The 20,866-nt window shown below is 37.6% G+C and overlaps 1 protein-coding gene across 1 annotated transcript in view; it reads right to left on the reverse strand.

The window, feature by feature from the left end:
- The window catches only part of LOC139757423 (papilin-like), a 95,879-nt gene that overhangs the window by 74,261 nt on the left and 752 nt on the right, over positions 1 to 20,866 (reverse strand). Inside the window, 7 exon segments of the mRNA XM_071677926.1 lie at positions 4,802 to 4,928; positions 6,460 to 6,592; positions 8,976 to 9,154; positions 9,804 to 10,008; positions 11,228 to 11,378; positions 13,945 to 14,007; positions 16,862 to 16,944. Of these exon segments, the coding sequence (XP_071534027.1) occupies positions 4,802 to 4,928; positions 6,460 to 6,592; positions 8,976 to 9,154; positions 9,804 to 10,008; positions 11,228 to 11,378; positions 13,945 to 14,007; positions 16,862 to 16,926 (923 nt within the window). The 5' untranslated portion in view covers positions 16,927 to 16,944.

A 20,866-nucleotide genomic window follows, 5' to 3' on the forward strand; every position in this document is an offset into this window, starting at 1 on the left:
TTTCTATATTTCATATATTTCCTCTCAGGCACTGTTTTACCTCCAAAAACAAAACTTTGAGCCAATCATGGAAAAATCTAATCAATATTAGGTATTAACCATTGCAAAAACTACTTTTTACACATCCCTATCCATGATTTTTAAATGTTCAGAAGACTAATGATTGTATTTAAGAGCTTTTATACCATAAATAGCGTTTGTGTAGAAGTAATGATACAAATGAGTGGTCTGATACAATTATGGTGATGTGTGGATTGTGTAATATCACATGGTTGTTTAATGTTTTTATGGATGTATGATTACCCGGGAAAGAGACATGATAACTGCTGGATAATGCTGAATCATGAAAACATAATAGAAGCTACCAAAGTTGTAAATAACTCATGCAGTTTCACAGACAGAATCAAAGGAGATTGGTAGAATGACAACATGCTTTGAAGATGTAAGAAGAAGGGATATTGAGAATGCTAGAGTAAGAATCCATCTATCTATCCAATGTCATTACCTTCATCTACAGTTCCATGATGCAGATCACATACTCTCAAATCAGGGTGAAATGTAGCAACAAAAACTGAAAGCAAGAGCCAATAGTTCAGTTTTTTCAACTAGCATCGACAATGTCTTTTCTAAGAGAGTCATAAATTGATTATTGTTTTGAATTCAGTTTTCGTTACTACATTTTTCCCATTTGTCACAGGATGATAATCTCAAGTTAGTCACACACATCCTCAGCTCGTGCCTAGGATGTTAGAAAGCAACATGAACTTCAAGCTTATAAAAACATTTTTTCTTAATCACTCTGCATACTAAGCAGCGTCATCAAGTAAGACCAGCTTCTCCATTCACAACACCTCTATGCACAAAATTCTTCCACTACCTCATTCCAAATCATGCCATGACTCATCTACAATATTCCTAACCTTAATCATTTTTCTAACAACAACTACCCATCTCTTCTGTGGTCTATCTCTCCTCCTTGTGCTTTCAACTACAACTGGCTAATCTTCCAACCACCATACATTCTAAAGGACCATGCCATCCTAAAAAGCTTTTCATCTATGCATCTTTCTTGTGACATCACTACATCACACAATCCCTTCAAATAATAATTTTGCACTTCAAAAATACTATGTAAGTAGCCCTTTGCCACTGCTAATCTCTTTGATCTACCTTGACTATTATAACCTTGGAATTTCACATCCATACATCAAAGGCTGAAGAGGTACTCCTTCATGCAAACTTCCTGCAGCCAGCAATTAAATTCTTATTATTAGCAAGAACTTTCAGTGCACTTCCAGTACTTAAACTCGTCCAACACATTCAATTCTTTAAAAGACAGTCTGATATTACACTGCGATCTATCCCTTTCAAAAACTAGTCTTACCTGTACTCATTTTCTGCAATAGCTCACCTTCACGTGCATACAGCTACTGAGGCAACTTCTATTCTGTTTCACCAGCAAGTAGTACACCAACCTCCTACCTCATTCTCATTACATGAATTGCTCCATCCCTAAAAACATTAAACCTTAATGACAACCCACAGTTCTGACACAATTCTACATTCATTTCAAACCACTCATTTGTCAGACAAATTACTCTCACATATGCACTCCTCCATTATAAAAGCTCTTAATAGCATTCAGAAGTCTTCCATACACACTACATATACTTGGCACTTCCAAGACAATCTTCCTACTCCCTTTATCGCATATCTTCTCAAAAGTTGTTAATGCATATAATCAGCACTTCCCAGACTGCCTTCCTAATTACTTTATCACATATCTTTTTGAGTCATTAATGCAGCATACTCATTTAAACACAAAAATCAAGTATACACACACTCTTTCCTTACCCAAATCCATCTTGTCCTTCACCAACAAACCCTTCACTAATCCTCTTTAAATGATCAATCATTATCCTACCCTACCACACACCATGCCAACTATGCCAAGACTAATTCCTCAGTATCTCTTACAATCGCTTTTATTCCTTTTACCTTTATACAGCGGACAACTACTGCCTTCGTCCAGTCGTCAGGAACCTGACCAATTTTCTGTTTCCATGCACACTTTCCAGATCCACTCAACAGCAGTTTAACCTCCATTCTTCACCATCCTGCTCATCACTCCATCTATACCCAAGCTGTTCTGGAAGATACAGACAGTCTTAGAGTAGTACCAGTCTAAACAGAGAAGAATAAGAGGATGTTAATGAATATTAGTATTTGGGAGTTATGAACCATATTGATGGTAGTGGGATGCATGAAGTTCAGAGTAATATCACACTGGAGAAAAAATGGAGGTGCACTGAGAGCTCTACTGAATGTAAAGAATTTTATTGTTTCATGCAAGAAATTTCCAAGATGGAGTGTTTTTACTAACTTCGACAAACAGAAGAAACCACAACTTTTGTTACGTACAGAAAGGCAAAGAATAAGAGCAGCAGAGAAGGATAACCTACAATATGTAGTCAGCATTCATGAGAACAGAGTAAAGAAAAAAGTCTAAAAAAGGCAAATGTGATAAAAGCAGAGAGGTGCATAAGGACTGCTTGTTAAGATAACATGTTTGTATGGGATGCACGGCAGATGACAAAGCTGTGTAGGATGTATGGTATATAGTTTGGCTATGCAGATTAAAGTGCTGTATTCTCATGTATAACCCCAGGACTCCTGTTATTGGACTCCTGCAGTTTTGAGGCTGCACTACAGTCAGAAGCAGGGAAATGATGGGCTCCTTCGAAGTGAAAAGCTCCTTGATATAACTGTAATCCCATTTGTTGACTGATTATGATACAGCTTCACCAGAGGTAATTTTCCACTTGAAGTGTAATCACAAGCAAGTGGAGTTCAGTAACACCATGCAATATGTATGGCAGAAGGTATGGCTGTGCAAGTTATAAGGCAAATAGTGTGGCTATGCTGGATGTAATGCAATTGATATGACGTAAATTGTACGGCAGATGACAGGCTAGTAAGGAAGAACTATGGAAGTACAGCTGAAGGGATAACTTTTCATTTCTTTTCTCTTCTTTGTGAGGCAGCCAAAGGAAATAAACCTTTTTGAAGAATTCCTTGCTCAGATCCCTCTTCTCGTCCATAAAAACCAAACAACTATAGGACTACAAACAACCATGGTGCACTCCTATAATCATTTCAAACCACTCATTCATAAAACTATTTACTCTCATACACAACTGCATATATCAACATTGTGCCAAACCTGTCAATAGATGGGAGAATTGTTGAGGAGTCAAACTGTCAGATAGCAAGAACAGCATTTAAGTACATGAATAAGAGAATTTTCAGCACGCTATTCACAGTCTACATCAGACCAAACCTAGAATGTGCTCTCAAGTCTAGTCATCTCACTTAAAGAAGTACAAAGAGCAAACTGGTACGGTGCACAGGATGGCAACAAAAATGGTAAGAGGATTAAAGGAGATGAACTTCAGAAAGAGCCTATAAACTGTTTCATTTCCCACCACAGAAGAGTGAAGAAAAATGAGTGACCTGATCAAAGCCCCAAAATTCTGAAATCAGTAGGGTTATGCTAACAGTGATCAGTTCTCTGTGAAATACAGTGACAGAATTAGTAGAGGGCACAGCTAGAAGGTGATAAAGAAGCCTGTTTGAAAGAAGTGAAGAAAGTACTGCTTTCATAGCTGGGTGGAGGATGAAGAAACACGCTATGTAATAAAATGATAAATGCTTAAAGCATAAGGAAATCTATGAAACTGATTCAGGTTAGACAAAGTTCGAGAGATGACCACAAAACTTCCTTCTCCATGCTGTACATATGTGTGAAAACGTAGACGTGATTACTTAATACCTACCTAATATGTAATGATGCACTACCTCCTGATAAATGTTCTTAAAAGTAGCTAAGGGAAATCTGTTAACATTATATAGGTTTAGAACTTACCAGAGAGCTTTTGTACAATATCAACTTTATCATCAACTGCTATGATGAAAAATGAAGTCTTTGCCTCCTATACTGACTGTGTTTTTCACTTAAATTGGGGTTTCATTATGCTTTAAAGTAATCACAATTCCATGATAAACTATGCCAACTATGGTAAGAAAACTTATTCCTCTGTAATTTTTGCAATCACTTTCATTTCCTTTACGTTTGACGAGTGGAACGAATAATTCCTCAATTCATTAGGTACATGACCCTTTAACCATGCTCTCATTCACATATTCTGAATAAATTCACAATAGTAGCTTCACCTTCCTGTTGCATTAACCATTCCATCCACACATCTTTATTTTTTAAAAACAATATTGCTTTCTTAAACTGTTCCCTCCTTCCTTATATTAACTAGCAGATAGAGTGAATATGCTTACAAGAGCTACGGGGTAGTGTGCTTGAGGAAGACAATAAAAGCTATACGAGTGATGCTATAAACAAAAGATGGAGGTCACAGATGATAAGAACAGATGATGGGAACATATTTTATGACTATGAAGAGTGGAAGTATTTTGTGCATGAATGTGAAGCATGAATACAGATGTCAATACTGTTTTGCTGTATGAATAAGATGTGCTATGGTGGTATGGAGACCTTTCTTCACTTTAGCACAATAAATGAGTACGAGAGCTGAAAGGGACCAGGCATCTGATCCAACACCATGTAAATGGAAGAGAAGCTAAAGATGCAACATAGATAAATAGATACTTTACAGCTATTACCATTCCTAGCAGAGGCAAAAGACTTTGGGGAGGGAAAGGGCTTTAAAATTGTGGCAGAATCATCAATTCTACTACTTAATAAGTGTCTAGAACCTCCCTTACTAACCTTGCTTGGCATGGATGCTCATTGCAGGTTTTATTTGATTCAGGCTCAAGTCGTGGATCGCACAGGTACTCAGCAACAGACTGGAAGTCACTCGTTCGTGCACAACTCACATTTCGTGTCATATGACCTACAATAATTGAACACAAACACTTAATGCATAAAAGTGGTACAAATAAATAAATATTTTATCATACTTAATCGCAGTTTCTCGCATCAGAGAGGTAGTGCCAGGAAACAGATGAAGAACAGCCCTTTCCAAAAAAAAACACACATATATATATATATATATATATATATATATATATATATATATATATATATATATATCCCTGGGGATAGGGGAGAAAGAATACTTCCCACGTATTCCCTGCGTGTCACAGAAGGCGACTAAAAGGGAAGGGAACGGGGGGGCTGGAAATCCTCCCCTCTCAGTCTTTTTTTAATTTTCCAAAAGCAGGAACAGAGAAGGGGGCCAGGTGAGGATGTTGCCTCAAAGGTCCAGTCCTCTGTTATTAACACTACCTTGCTAACGCGGGAAATGGCGAATAGTATGAAAAAAAAAAAAAAAAAATATATATATATATATATATATATATATATATATATATATATATATTATATAAATTTAGTTTTTATATACCTATAAAGGACTGAAAAGCAAAATTAAGATATATGGAAACACAGAAACAGAAAACTCACCCCTGCCTCTCACTTAAACAACTTGCATTTGCACCTTCTGTCCCCTAAAAGCACATCACTGACAAAATAAATTCATACTGTAATGACTGTACAAGCATTACATCACCACCCACACACCTAGTAGTAAAATTCAATCCACCAGACATACAACCAACTGGAATTACACTTCCTTGATGTGTACAAGTCACACCTCATCTGCATTCCGGACACCACCACTTACTTTTCCAAAATGGAAAACATCAATGAATCATATCACAAGCCCCCTCTAAACCAGGGTGCAATTTTAATGATGAAGATCCTGAACACCTATTCCTTATTTGTCCTGTACTTACCCTACAAATACACACCACTGCATTTTTTGATAGTCTCCACTTGCTGAATGTGGCTTACTTTGTGAGCACTTTAGTAGCCCCCACAGATGCAGATCCTTGAGCAGGGTTATAAGGTACATTTTTTTTCTAAACTTATAATATTGGTAAAATACTATAACAAAACCCCTTTAATGGGGGGCTCCTGCAGTTTCAAGGCTGCACTCAACACAGGGGCATAGAAATAATGGATTCCTTTGTAGTTAGATCACTGATGGGACTGTACTCCTTTCCATCTAATGATGATGATATAGCTGTTTGCAGATGACATGGTTCCGGAGTCCAGAAACTGCAGAATCTGGTAACCAAATCTGGAAGTGTGTGGAAGAAGAAAAAGTCAAGAGTAATCGTGAATGAAAGCAAGGAAATGAGGTGCGACAAGGTATGAGACCGGATGGTTTGAGTCAAAGTTTGAATGAGGAGGAACTGGAATACGTAGGTTGCTTCAGCTACTTGGGGGCAGGAGTGTACCCAACTGTGAAAGAAAAACTATAAGCACACACAGTAAACAGCCAAAATTTACAAGCAACATACCTCCTACCCACTATAAGGACAACTTTACAAAAAAAAAAAAAATCAGACAGTACTTACCACCGCCACAATTCACAGAGCAGTCTCCATATGTTCCAAAGATCCAGTCATATGTTTCTGCTTCAGCTTGTGTGACTTCTTTAGGAACGCTGTATTCGTAGGTGATCCCAGGATTGCTTTCTTGGTACAGAAGCTGGAGGAAATATGAATATATGCTTATCAGGCCTTAAACTGATAAAATAAATGAAAAACTATTCTTTTTACATTATTCGAATGCAAACACATAAAATTTTTTGTAATTAAGGCAAATTCATAGTGTGTAGTAAGTTTGATAATGCAGGGATCTAATATCAAAAAGTTTGGTGACAAAAATGAAATAGGCACATGTGTAAATAAAGGCATATATATGCCACAGCAACCCTTAGGGGAACCAGTACTGACTGGGAAGGGAAACGTAGAACCAGTTAAAAACTATAGAGATAAACCAACCAGAGAGAAAGCTGGATACAAGAAAGAAAGCTGAAGAATGAAAACCAAAAAATGATAGCCTGGAGATCAAGCCCTGATGCTATCCCATACCAAGAGCATTCAAGATATCAACATTTACAACACAGAATTCCTTAAAGTCTCTCAGAGAAAATGACCAGATATTAACAAGGGAAATAATTTCACCAGTTGATCTCACTTTGCAAAAACAAAGCTGATACACAATGAAGTTAGTGAGATTTAAGATGATAATGAAAATGGGTGTAAAGAAAAAACTCAAAACCCTGGAAATAGGAGAAATCCCAAAGTGAACAACACACAGAAGAGTTAAAATGGGACTTTCCCTGGGATGAAAGAAAAAATTCTGGTACTTAGGAAAATGCAAAGTAGATGAGCCACATGTACAAAGCTTCAGAGGCACACTTCTACAAAATGAGAGGGGTCACCATCTCGTCCATATGACTTTCTTATTTTCAAAGGAAAAAGTGTTTTCTCCACGAAGTGCAAAATTCTATTTGACAAACTTTTCCCCTCCCAAATCATCCTTGCTTTTCATCAGCAATGGGTTAGTAATCCAATTAAAATGATTAATCATAATCCTCCCAAACATCTTACTAACTTTGCAGAGAAAACTTAATTCTTTAATTCTTACAATAATCCTTACTCCTCTTATATACATATACACTGGAACGTACTTTTGGTTATCTGGAACGTACTTTTTGGTCCTCTCTCACAAGTCATATCATGTTTAATACAACTTCACTTTTTATATGAAGCCCATTTTTTATTCAATCTATCTCTTTTCTAGACAGTTTATTATTCACTTTATGATTTCAAATCAAACATTTTTGAAGATTCTCATTTGCTTTCCTTCAAATCCCATGATATAACTTTGAAATTTTTCTTAACTCACTGTAACCCATCTCCTTCCAAACTTCTTTCTTATCAAACAACTTCCTTATATTTTCATTGCTCTTTCAACAATCTGTCCTCATATTTTATCATAATCATAACAATCTTTAAGCATAAACATCTCTTTAACCACTTTATGGCTTTAGCCTGTCATCTTAGTCTGACTGGAAAGAACAGGACCTCCACAATTCCATTCTCCACATTCCCAACTTTTATCTTTCAGGCTTTTTGAATTCAACTTATCTGCTTATACATACTTTATTATCATATCATTTCATATGGCTTTACCTAAATTTCAGCAAGTCCTACTTAAAGCATTCTACCATAATTTTTTTCTTACTAAAAGTATGTCTTCCTTGAGCTTATACAGTGATTATTTGAAAATATTCTGGTGCTGAAAGTATCCATAAGCATAACCAACATACAGAGACACACATACTCCACACACACAATTTAACAATGTCTTTTTGACATGTACATCAATAATTACCTGTCACTTCATTACCTGTTCTATTTCCCATCCATCCATTAATATCTCCCTCTACAACAGGCTTTCCTTCCGTGGGTTCACATTTTTAAATGATTTTCAACTTCTCTCAAGGCTGTATCCTGCATAGCACACAGGCAACTTTTATTATAGTTTTAAGAATTTTGCCTTTTTATGTTATCAGAGCTCAATGTGTGTATCTTCAAGCGACTGCTTTTTGTAATAACTCATATCTCATCAAAACACTTGTTCTTTCTAGTGCATCACCTTCAAAATCAAACAGGAAGCATGAACTGACAACTATTACTACATTCCAGTCCATGTTTTACCAACCCTTAATCTTATTTCACACCCCTAATATATCTACATTAACTTTCTATGGAGTTCTATCTTTTCCATCTATCCTTATATTTCAGTCAAAGACAGAATATGTGCAGCTCAAAAACAGCAGAAAGCATGCTGCATCTTAGATAAGATACATATGATATGGAATCTTTTAATTACTGATAGAGCATCTACCCCACGGGATTGAGGTAAACATCTCTGCTTAAAACTTAGGATACTTAATTGTACACATTACGGCAAAACAATTTTGCTCTTCCATGTATGATTTTCACAGATACCTCTTCTCTGAGGCCATCCTATGTAAAATTTCCAGCCATACCATGATCTATACACTGCCATCACTTACCACTATGAACAAAGGTTCTGTTGTGGGTCCTTGGGCTCGTAGAATCTCAGGAGCAAAGATTCCAATGCCATCAGCTTTCCTCTCATAATAGAAGGTGGTACCAGCAAATCTCCGTGCTCTTGGGAAATCAATTCTCCAATTCCCATTGAGGAAGAAAAAGCCAGTCATGTTTCTGACAGCTGAATAAAAGGGAAGTTATTGTTAGGTCACAAAGAATATCATTTATGTATAAACTTCCAATATCATCAAGTTTCTGGTATTTATGTTTCCTCTCTATTGTAAACATCTTAATGCTACATACACCATTCCCACTAGGGCAGGAGCAGGAGTAATGTTACTCATATCTATCTTGCATGTCACAGATGACGACTAGGAGTGATAAGAATGCATGGCTGGCAATGGGCATTCTCTGACAGACAGGGAAGGTAGGGAAATGGAGAAAAAATTTGGGTATACGGAAGGTGTGGAGTATAGAGAGACTGACAGAGACATATGTGTCATAAGCTGAGGGCCTGAGAGGAAGAAGACAGAGGTAAGGATGGAAAGACAGATAACAGGTAGCTAGGGGATATAAGGACTAAAACTTCCAGGAAGGTAAGAAGCATGAGTGGGATAAAAAAAAGCTGGTGCTATATGGTATATGACATGCTGTTCATGGGCTGAACCAGGAAATAAGAAGCAGTTGACTGGTTTTAGCACATACTAAATAAGAGCTAGAGATTGCATTTATGCAAACTGAGACTTCTGTTTTTCTCCTCCTACCTTGTAAAGGTGGAAAAGGCTATTTGATATAAAAAGAAAAACACTTAATTGGCTCCATCTACTCACCTAAATAGTTATTAGATGCCTTCAGTTCTTCTACATATATGTTGGTAGCTCCAGCAGGTATCAGGACAATATCATTATAGCCAACTGTGAGTGTCTCCTGCATAAAATCTCCAGTGATGGTGTTACATGTAGAGCCATCACCACCACACACTCTACATTTGTCTTCCTTGGCTGATGAACCCAGAATTAAGTCACATCCAACTGGCTGTGAAACAAGGTTACACAGTAATCTTAAAATACTGATTATGTGTTGTTTCAGAGAAACCCCCTCTTACCCAAAGTAATTTTTGATCAAGAGAAATATATAACTTGAGAGAGAATTTTGGACTGTTGAGAATTAGTACTCTATGATAATTATATTCCTTTATCATATACTTTTTTACTGGACATCCATATCTAACTATTCATTCATTGCCTGCTGTATTCCACTGCCTCATTTACTCACATTCACTCTCTAGCTCTCATGTATCCTGCACCAATATTAGAATCCAACATCCACATTCATAGAAACTATTATGCGGTTTCCTTGACCACTGTATATGCCTTGGTTCAGCTAACTGACAACACATTGCCCCCAGTGTACAACATAGATTCAATTACTTCATTCTCATCCTTTTTGAACATTCAGGTCACTTCACCTCAAAACCTCTTTACTTCATCCATCCATCTATTCACACCAAATTAATAATAATAATAATAATAATAATAATAATAATAATAATAATAATAATAAGGGAGGGATAAAAGCATTTGCATAATTCTACTTCTAAATATGTCAAAATATGATCATCTGATGTATGTCATCTAAGTAGCATGGTTATGTTTAAGAGAACATATATATAAAAAAAATGAAAGATGTGTGGTACAAAACACTGCTAGAAAGACATATGAATGAAAACACATCAGGATGGTATGATCATTATGGATGAAGGTATATGGATAGAAAGCAAACAAAAAAAAAACTGGACATATGCACAAGATTAATAGGAGAGGACCACAAGTATTTCAGTGGAAGAAGTCAAAAGTTAGAGGACTCACTCAGGATCACGTGGAGTACAGGCATCTCCTGTCTAATGGTGGAAGTTTGAAGAGAAATTATAGCCTCACCATGAAAGTTGACAATGTACAAAGATACTAAAAAAGGCAATGTGTTGCAGAGTGAGAAAATGCAAAATGAACACAATGAAAAGATAACTGAAAGCAAGTCAAGATGCTGTGAGCAATTTGTCCACCTCATGTAAATGGGAACAGATTTAAAGATAGCACACAGATAGTTGTTACTATCGTGTTGTACCATTAAACTAATAAAAAAATATTTTCCTATGATTACATCTTGGTGAACCCATAACTGATATCCAAGTCTTCATATTTTAAGTCTATTTCCACAACAACTAAGTCCAAAAGTATAAGGGAATATAACTTACTACACACTGGCCATCTACACAGATGTCCCGTCCTTCATTGTCACAACGTGTCCCATCCACCACTTTTAATTCGTGACGGTAGTAAAATCTTTCCCCATCAGGCTGGCAGTTTAATTCACATTTTCGTGGTGCTTTAAGGTGTGGAACCCAGCTGTTGAAACCAGAAATTAATATAACAAACTAATACTGTGTAATACCCAATCCTGCTAGTCAGAAAATTTTTTCTTTATGTGATTTTTTTATCTTATGTCAGACACTTTAAACATAATTACAAAGAAGGCTGCATTGCTTAGACATATATAACGTCACATTCACAGTGCAAATGATAACCACTACAGCCCTTCATGCACTTTCCCAAAATACTGTGCTGATCATGCAATTCCAACACCAAAAGTGTATGCTGTGTGGTCACTTGGTGCTGCTATTATGAGACTCATCTGTTATATACAGAGTTTCCCGTCCCCATCAGAATTAGCAATAGGTTAAGGTAATCATATATTTCTTTTAACTTGTCCTAATCAAGAACCAAAATTTGATGGATACATGCAGATATATTTTACCATGCCCATTATTAATGAAAACAAACTACCTCTAGTTACAGTACATTTTATTTACATGTTAAAGAAAAACAACTGTAAATCTTGATTAATGATAAGTTAAATGTGCAAATTTTGTAGAACAAAAAAATAAATAAATCCAGAACCAGCAGACATCTGAAGAATACGGAACCTGAGATGAAAAAATTACAGCTGTGACTCTTTCAGACGATGTGCACATCATTATATGTTGCAATGTTATTCTTTCATACACTATGTAATACATCTGTTATATGTGTTCTTGTTGGTACCTGCAGACAATGAGTTTAGAATTCTAATAACCAATTTCTGAGTCTATACAGGTAAGTTACAGACTATTAGCTTCAGACTCTGTCCTGTTGATTGTGAGGCTAAAGATAGCATAAGAATCATACACAAGTATAGTGAACCCTTGCCATTATGAAATTTTGAAAATTAGGGGTTGTTCTTTCTTAAAAACAAAGTTCAATGTCGACAACAAACACTGTCCACCCCCACATATTTTCAAAGGTGACACATGGCTAAGTGTTATTGTGGGTACAAGCATATGATGTTCTTAGGGTAAAATCTTCATACATCTGAGTGATGAGACTACTGTGCCTAATGGAGTAAGCAACCTGCCTCAGTATGCCTCAGGCTATCTTGGGGGAAGGAAGTTCTTTCATTACTCTTCCAGGATGCCACTTCATTTTGGGAATTATGTTTTTGGGCACTGTATTTCATCCACCTATGCTTCAAGATGGCTGGCTCTTACCTTTCTAAAGAGGAAGAGAAAGCCTGAATTCTCAACTGGAAGCAAGTAAATGTGGGTGCACATGCGATTTCTAGGCACACTCGACACTCAGAATACAAAATCAGGCCACTGCTTTAACCAAAACTTCAGGAACCTTGTCATTTTCAACTGTAAGTGTGACGTTGCCTCTGAAAATGCATAGGGAGGCAGACAAGGTTTTTTTGGTGGACACTGTATGTGAAGCTCTACCATACTGCCAAAATCCACCAAAAGGGGACTATCAAATATCTAATTGTTGACTAGCTGTGACTTTAAGCCTTACTCTTTGTATTCTAATAGTTACAGTACTTTTTATGTCTTGCATGGGATCAAGACACATCCCCGGGGGGGGATGTCTTAGGGGTGGAGGACTAGGTGGCTTCTCGGATAACTAGGATTGACAGAACCAAAAACAAGCCTGAAATAAAAAATATGGCAGGAGGAGACAAACCAAAATATGGATAACTCTAATATACTGCTTTATCTGTACTGTTCGTGAGTTGATAGAAAACTATGAAGTAATGAGGTTCCCTATATATTAACAAAAAAACTACTTCTGCCAAGGTGCTCCTTAGCTGTACGTACTGGTTGGCAGTGCAATTAAGAATCATGATTCTGTGCTTTGGTATCAGTTTAAACTCTTTACTGGTTCACAAATTTTTCACTTATATTAATGTCATTGACTAAATGATTTGATCCAACTGATGCCCATGGGAGAATTAAAAAAGGCTGGTTTCATCACTACTAGCCAACACATCCTAAGATTGTCTAGCATATTCTAAACATATTCTGTAATGTTACCCTTAGTAAGAGCAATAACAATGCTCATTTAATTTCAATCTGGAATACAATTAATTCCCTTCAGAGCCAGTAGAAGTGAATACTCTTTGGCCTTTACCTATGCCTGAACTAAGGTTTTCTAGCATATGCTAAGAAGTGAAGGAACCAGGTGGGTTGATGCCATAAATATGCAATTTCTAGCACCAAGTCAGTGTCTGTTGTGCTGAGGACCGACTATCAATGTGTGCTTATTAGCAATAATGGTGGAGAGCACCATACTTACTGTACAAGAGATTTTCCACAAGTTTTTATCCTAACTGTGTCCTGAACAGAGTCTTGGAGCAATGGTATCTTTAGCTTACAACAGACTCAGAAATATAACAAGTGAAACTGCATGCATTTCAATATCTGGAAAAAAAGCCCAAGCACCAGTACCCATCTGGTAGTCAGTTGGGTGAGCACCTCTAAAGTAAGATAGCTTCGGTTGTACAAAATACTGGATACATCCATGCTGCACCACCACTGTGTGAATACATGCCATTACTACTCCTTCATTCAGGGGTGTGTGTAAGTATGTAAAAACTCAATACCTCTCTCCCTCTGGCTGACAGTTGAGTTCACACTTCTGAGGATCATCCAGGTATGGCACCCAACTGTAACACCCCAATGTAATAGTTATAAAGAATGCTCCATCAAACTGAAAACCAACTTACTTTATCAAATACCTCATGAAATCACAGTTCCATCAGATGGAAAACCAACTTATTTTATCAAATACCACATGAAATCATAGTTCCATCATATGGAAAACCAACTTACTTTAGCAAATACCTTACAAAATCACAGACTCTTCAGTACGCACTTAAAGCATTACCTATATTATCTTTAAAGACTTTTAAAGTTATGGTGTTAGTTCAACAAAAATGGAACTTTTTAGAACTGTTTAATGTACGTTAACAGAATATGAAAAAATGCTGGATGTAAACTATGACTGCCTCAAATTCAAGAAGGTATAACAGTAAAAATTCAAATCCAAGTGGTGTGGTGTGATGTTATGGAGAAGTAAAATTAAGGTGTCACAGACGCAGAGGCAACATGGCCAGTAACCTTAGCTTTTGTGTAGATTGGGATGATATTTCTATATAGTGGGGAATTCTCATTAATATGTAGGTACAGCATATATATTTGCAAAATGCTAGACTATGTATCACTGCATAAATGAGTGCTTCAGTCGTGACTCTGTTTCTTTTAGCGGTGCTCGACTGCACTGAAGACAGACTAGAACCCTAAGTGCAGGAAAAAATACATATATTGAATTTTCATGGTTCTCTGGGGGACAATTTCCACAGGGTTCCCATTTGATAATGAATCGAGCCCAATAGGAGAGATGAATGTAGGCAAAGCAGTTACTCAGAGTCAAGTTAAAACCTTTCTGAAAATGATGAGAAAATAATAATGGTTCATTCTAAGGTCCTGACTACACTAAGTTTAGCAATGCTACTTTTTTTCATGCAATATTGATTCACAAGTATTAAGTAAATTCACAAGCAGTGAAGCTGAATTCTTTTCAAACAGAAACAGTAAACACATAATAATTGTAACTGCCTTCTCTACCGTAATAAACACCTAACAATGGTAACTACACAAAGTCTGTGTGGCTTGGCTGTATATCATGAATACTGTGAGAGCCTGGATGTGTGCAAATTAGGCAGACTGTCCCTCTGCTTCTGATGTTACCTCAACAAAGGAATAAGATGCAATTAGGTATAGAGTGGAAATAAAAAGGAAGAAGTCTGAAGTAACCTTAATGATGAGTTTGCCAAAGGAAAAAAGAACAAGTTAGTAATAACAGAATGACAAAAAATGCAACTGTAGAAATTAATTTCCTAAGATTTGGATGTCTAGCAAGAAGAGCAGAAAGAACAAGAAATAAGATTCCCAGAATAAGGGAAGAACTATATAAAGGAGTGTTATGAAGTGAGAACACATGTAAAAGAGGAAGGATAACAAAAACAGTTTACATGAACAAAGCGAAAGGAGGGCGAAATGAGAATGAGGCGAGAGGAGAGAGTGAAAAAGTATTAGTATGAATACAGGAGTACTAGGAATGATGTAAAGATTAGACTGAATTGAGGAGATCCTTCGTGAGCCATATTGCAGAAGAGGATGTCCTGAATAGTTAATAAAATATGAGAACAGGAAGCATCATGGAGACAGACACAATATCCATAAACATCTCTGAAAGGTCAACAAAACAGAGTTCACAAGAAGAGAGGATGTTCATTTAGCAAACTCATTACTAACAGAGGCATGAAAACAGTCCTTATGTTGAGAGTCTTGTGAGAAAGGGATGTGTCAAAGATAACAATAGTTCGGACATGTGTAAATTTTTTAGGTCTCCCAAAACAGGCATTAGTATCTGCTTATAGAAATGTCTGCAACATTTTCATAGTTTCCATACCACTAAATTGATTAGAGAAATATAATCTTTATATATCCAAGTGTATAACATGACCATGCAATTATTCTAAAGACACAAAGGTATATAAATAATAGAAACATATACCTGAACACATTACACTTAATAATGGGTACAGGCTGAATACAATGTCAAATGTTAGACAGTTTGTTACTTACTATCATTATTGCAAAGATTTTATAAGATAATTCAACATATCAAAATAAAGAACATGCACCTCAGTAAAGATTCCTTGAAATATCATTTTCTTACTTCCATCCTCACACAAAAGCATGATAATTGATAGCACTTTATGCTATCAAAAAAGACAGCGCTCCTTGGATGATCTGCAGCCAAATGAGGACTGAAGCCTAAATAAAACATGTAAAGTGATATTTTCTCAGTCAAAGGACAATATTTGTATCCACAAAAAAAATATCTGTATTAAAATAATCCATAGAGATGAACTAAGAGACTAAGTTGAAAAGACACATCTTATGTTATTTATCTAATGTGCAGATAATATATATATACTTAACCTGGTTCCTTTTTAGCTTCCTGCTTTCTACCATCTCCTCTGTCACTCCACACAGCTTCCACTGCTCCCTTTCAACAGAATACAGCCACAGAACACCTGTATGTAGCCACCCTAATCCACTGCATGGCTACCCTTACTGACATGCAGCCATCCTGACCAAAATTGTATTTATCATTACCTATATGTAACTGTAAAGGACATGTTAGACCTTATGAGTGACTAGAAGTAATTAGTATGAACATCAGGCAGGAGCCTCTTGAAGCACTGCACTAGAGTTGACCTCTGCCAATGGCAGCACTGGAGTTCAACAGTTGTGGACTTTTCTGCAGTGGTCACCCCCTTAAGGGAGTTCCCAAAGGGAACAGGAATTAGAGATATTGATAGGTAGATTATATGGCTATTCTTACCCGAGTCTGACCACCTTAGCCTAGATATTGGCTGTACCAAGCTTGAAAATGGCCACTCTGGCCCTGTTTGAAGCCACAGTGACTACGAATACCCACAATCTCACCTGTAATACTTTCCCTCAAATGGTATACTGTTGTATCTCTGGCACTGCTCAGCACGGAAATCCATCGAACCCGCAGGGCATGACTGTTGTGAAAAGGCACAAAATTATGTTAAGATTTTGTATCCTGATGTGTTGTAATTCTTATTGTTAAAAGGATATTATTATGATAATCTGCGGGAGGCCCGCAGGTATTAGGTAGTTCTAGGTATGAAGACAGACAAAGGGACACAGGTAAATAGAGTAGAATGATGACATAAATCACTTTACAGAAGCAGTACCTCTGACGGTTGTCTTGGGTGGGAATATGTGTGCAGGTTCTTGTAAGTATAGTATTTGGTACTTGTGAATGCATGCAATTACATAAGAACATAAAAGTGCTGAGCCTAGTTAAAGGGGTCTTATGGGCACATCATGATCATACTAAGAATAACAATAGCACTAATAAAAATACTATGAAGAAAAGGAAAACTCTGGATGTAGTAGGAAACTGCAGAAAGGAACACTAAGAGATTATGAGAATGCACGAGATGGAAGGTCAAAACTAGGTTTTGATAATATATTCAACGTCTGACAATTTCATACTAGGATTTGCAAAGATGCACAACACCTAACTTATATGTTCTCCTATAAAAGCCTCAATTTTTTTTAATCAAATTTGTGGGGTTTTTGGTAACACTGGGAAATGATAAAGATGGATGAGTGGGGATCAAGTGAAGGTTTGCAGCCATGAAGCACCACTGTATTGAGCTGAACCTTTCACCAATTTTCTTTTCTGTAACATTCAGTATAAACCCATGAAAATACGCATTCAAACATGTATAAAGGTAAATGTAAAAATGCATTCCATGCACCTAACAGTAATATGGATAAGGGTCCCTTTAAGAATAAACTCTGAAAATTGTATATAGACGACTTCTCCATCATCCATTTTGGCAAGGTTTAATTACATAAAAAGTACAAGACAAACCCATGATATAATAATAATAGATGATGATATATCCCAGAGTATATCGTGTCATACAGACATACCCAACAATAGTATAGGTATGATTTTACTAAGGTACATATGCAAATTAGCTGGAGACATTTATACTTCAGTTGAGACCAAAACCTGGAAAATGAAGAGCCATATTTTACACACACACACACACACACACACAAAATTTACCATCATAATTAAAAAAGAAATTATCTAACATCACAGAAAATCAATATCATCTTCAAATCAATTTGTGCCAATAATGAAATCACGGTAATTAAGAATGTCAAAAATTTACTACTAAATTCTTAAAATTTTCTATACAAATAGGGTATATATATATATATATATATATATATATATATATATATATATATATATATATATATATATATATATATATATTGGGACCTTGATAATTACTACGACTTTTCTCTCATAAAAAAAGTAAATCTGTTAATAAAATGGGATAAAGAAAGTAAAGATTTACCCAATTTATAATGGCCTTATCATACTAACACGTGCACACACGCACGTGCGCGCACGAGACACTTCCACTTCACTTATCACCCAAGTCATATATAAGATGACTGCACAAGTGGGGTGCAATGTGTCTCTCTAAATGGAACACATGTAAGTTAATTCCCATCACTGCCAAGTGCACAGATAACACCTTAACACACACACACACACACACACAGACAAACACAAACACGTAGACAGACAGACAGACAGAGACAGACAGACACACAAAGACACAGACACACACACACCTACAGACAGACACACATACACAAACATGCAGAGACACAGACAGACAGACAGACAGACACACACACACACACACACACACACACACACACACACACACAGACAAACACAAACACGTAGACAGACAGACAGACAGACACACAAAGACACAGGCACACATACACCTACAGACAGACACACATACACAAACATGCAGAGACACAGACAGACAGACACACACACACACACACACACACACACACACACACACACAAACACGTAGACAGACAGACAGACAGACACACAAAGACACAGGCACACACACACCTACAGACAGACACACATACACAAACATGCAGACACACACACACACACACACACACACACACACACACACACAAACACAAACACGTAGACAGACAGACAGACAGACACACAAAGACACAGGCACACACACACCTACAGACAGACACACATACACAAACATGCAGACACACACACATACACACACACACACACACACACACAAACAACAGGTGGTTATCGAATGAAAATCATACAATCAAAGAGCAAGAAGGAAGGACCCACATTTAACAGCCTAGTTAGAGACAAAATTAGGCCAGTCTAACCACGGAACAACCCTCTCCTAAACCAGATGGCTGTAACAAAATAAACTTGGCCAAAAATAAACACCCCAAACCTCTGGTCGTGCCATGCATACATAATTAGCCTCTTCAAACTTCAAGAACCAGCCAATCAAACGAGTCGTTTAGTAGGCTACACCACACACTGAATCACCCGACCTTGCAAACCTGCTGTTTAGTAAGCAATTCTAATTCAGCCAAGCTAATTAGAAGACTAAGCTGTAAACAAACAAAAAAATACGGGGTGGGGGGACAATTTACAATGGTTTCCAAAGGTCATCTAGCTCAAACCATGACCTTATTTGACCTCAGGTGTGCCCTTATCTCCCTAAACCAGATCTGTAAAACCCTAGGCCCGAAACCCTTATCAAAAACCCAAATTAGCCCATAGGCCATCAAAACCCCCAAAGGCCTGTGGAGCCAACAAGCCATGGCTAAAGCAAAGCAAACAGGTCAATTATGCTGGTTTATTCCCTCCTCCTCCCTCCCTCCTCCTTCCCCCCAAGCTTGCCAACAAGCAAATGAGGGAGCCAGTGAGTGAGTGAGGGGAGGGGCCCAGACAGCCCTCCAAACAGCAGCAGGTCTCGTGACCTGGTAAAGCAAGCAATCACAAAGAGGCTGGTGCCAGTTGGCTTGTGCAAGCCCCACCCACGCATTTACGCCCAACAGAATGGTGTAGCAGCTTTCTTTTTCCATTCTCTTTCCCTCCCTCCTTCCTCCTTCTTCCCCCGAGCACCCACATGCTTTCCAATCTCTTTTCTGACCCTGTCTGACCTTTCTCTCTCCATTTATCAGCTTTCTTTTTCCATTCTCTTTCCCTCCCACCCTCCTTCCTCCTTCCCCCCGAGCACCCACATGTTTTCCAATCTCTTTTCTCTCCCTGTCTGACCTTTCTCTCTCCATTCATCAGCTTTCTTTTTCCATTCTCTTTCCCTCCCACCCTCCTTCCTCTTTCCCCCCCGAGCACCCACATGTTTTCCAATCTCTTTTCTCTCCGCGTCCTTCTCCATTTCTCCCTTCTTACTCACTCATAGCCTTTAACTCATTGACCCCATTCCCCTTCACCCTGTCTGACCTTTCTCTCTCCATTCATCAGCTTTCTTTATCCATTCTCTTTCCCCCCATCCTCCTTCCCCCGAGCACCCACATGTTTTCCAATCTCTTTTCTCTCCGCGTCCATCTCCATTTCTTCCCTCTTTCCTTCCTCATAGCCTTCAATCCTCGCGTCTAACTCATTGACCCCATTCCCCTTCACCCTGTCTGACCTTTCTCTCCCCATTTAACACCCCCCCCCATCCCCACCACTACCCCAGAGACCTCATCACTAAATACGGGGGTGTGATACAGGACCAGCGTCTTCCTCAAAGGTTAAATACATAGGATCACAGTGCGCCTGTTCAAAGAGAAGGGGGGGAGGGGGGAGACAATTCCAGTTAACGACCCACCTAACCTAACCACCCGTAATACACACACACACACACACACACACACACACACACACACACACACACATTATTCTATTAAACGGGTTTACGTTACGTTAGGGTAAAAAACGCCCCCCGTTGTCTGCGTTTATTCAAAGTTAAGAAAAAAATAATGCACTTCCATCACCTTGTCTGACAGTGAGATAAC

Source organism: Panulirus ornatus, chromosome 26 (assembly GCF_036320965.1).
Source record: "Panulirus ornatus isolate Po-2019 chromosome 26, ASM3632096v1, whole genome shotgun sequence".
In the NCBI taxonomy this organism is placed as follows: Eukaryota; Metazoa; Arthropoda; class Malacostraca; order Decapoda; family Palinuridae; genus Panulirus; species Panulirus ornatus.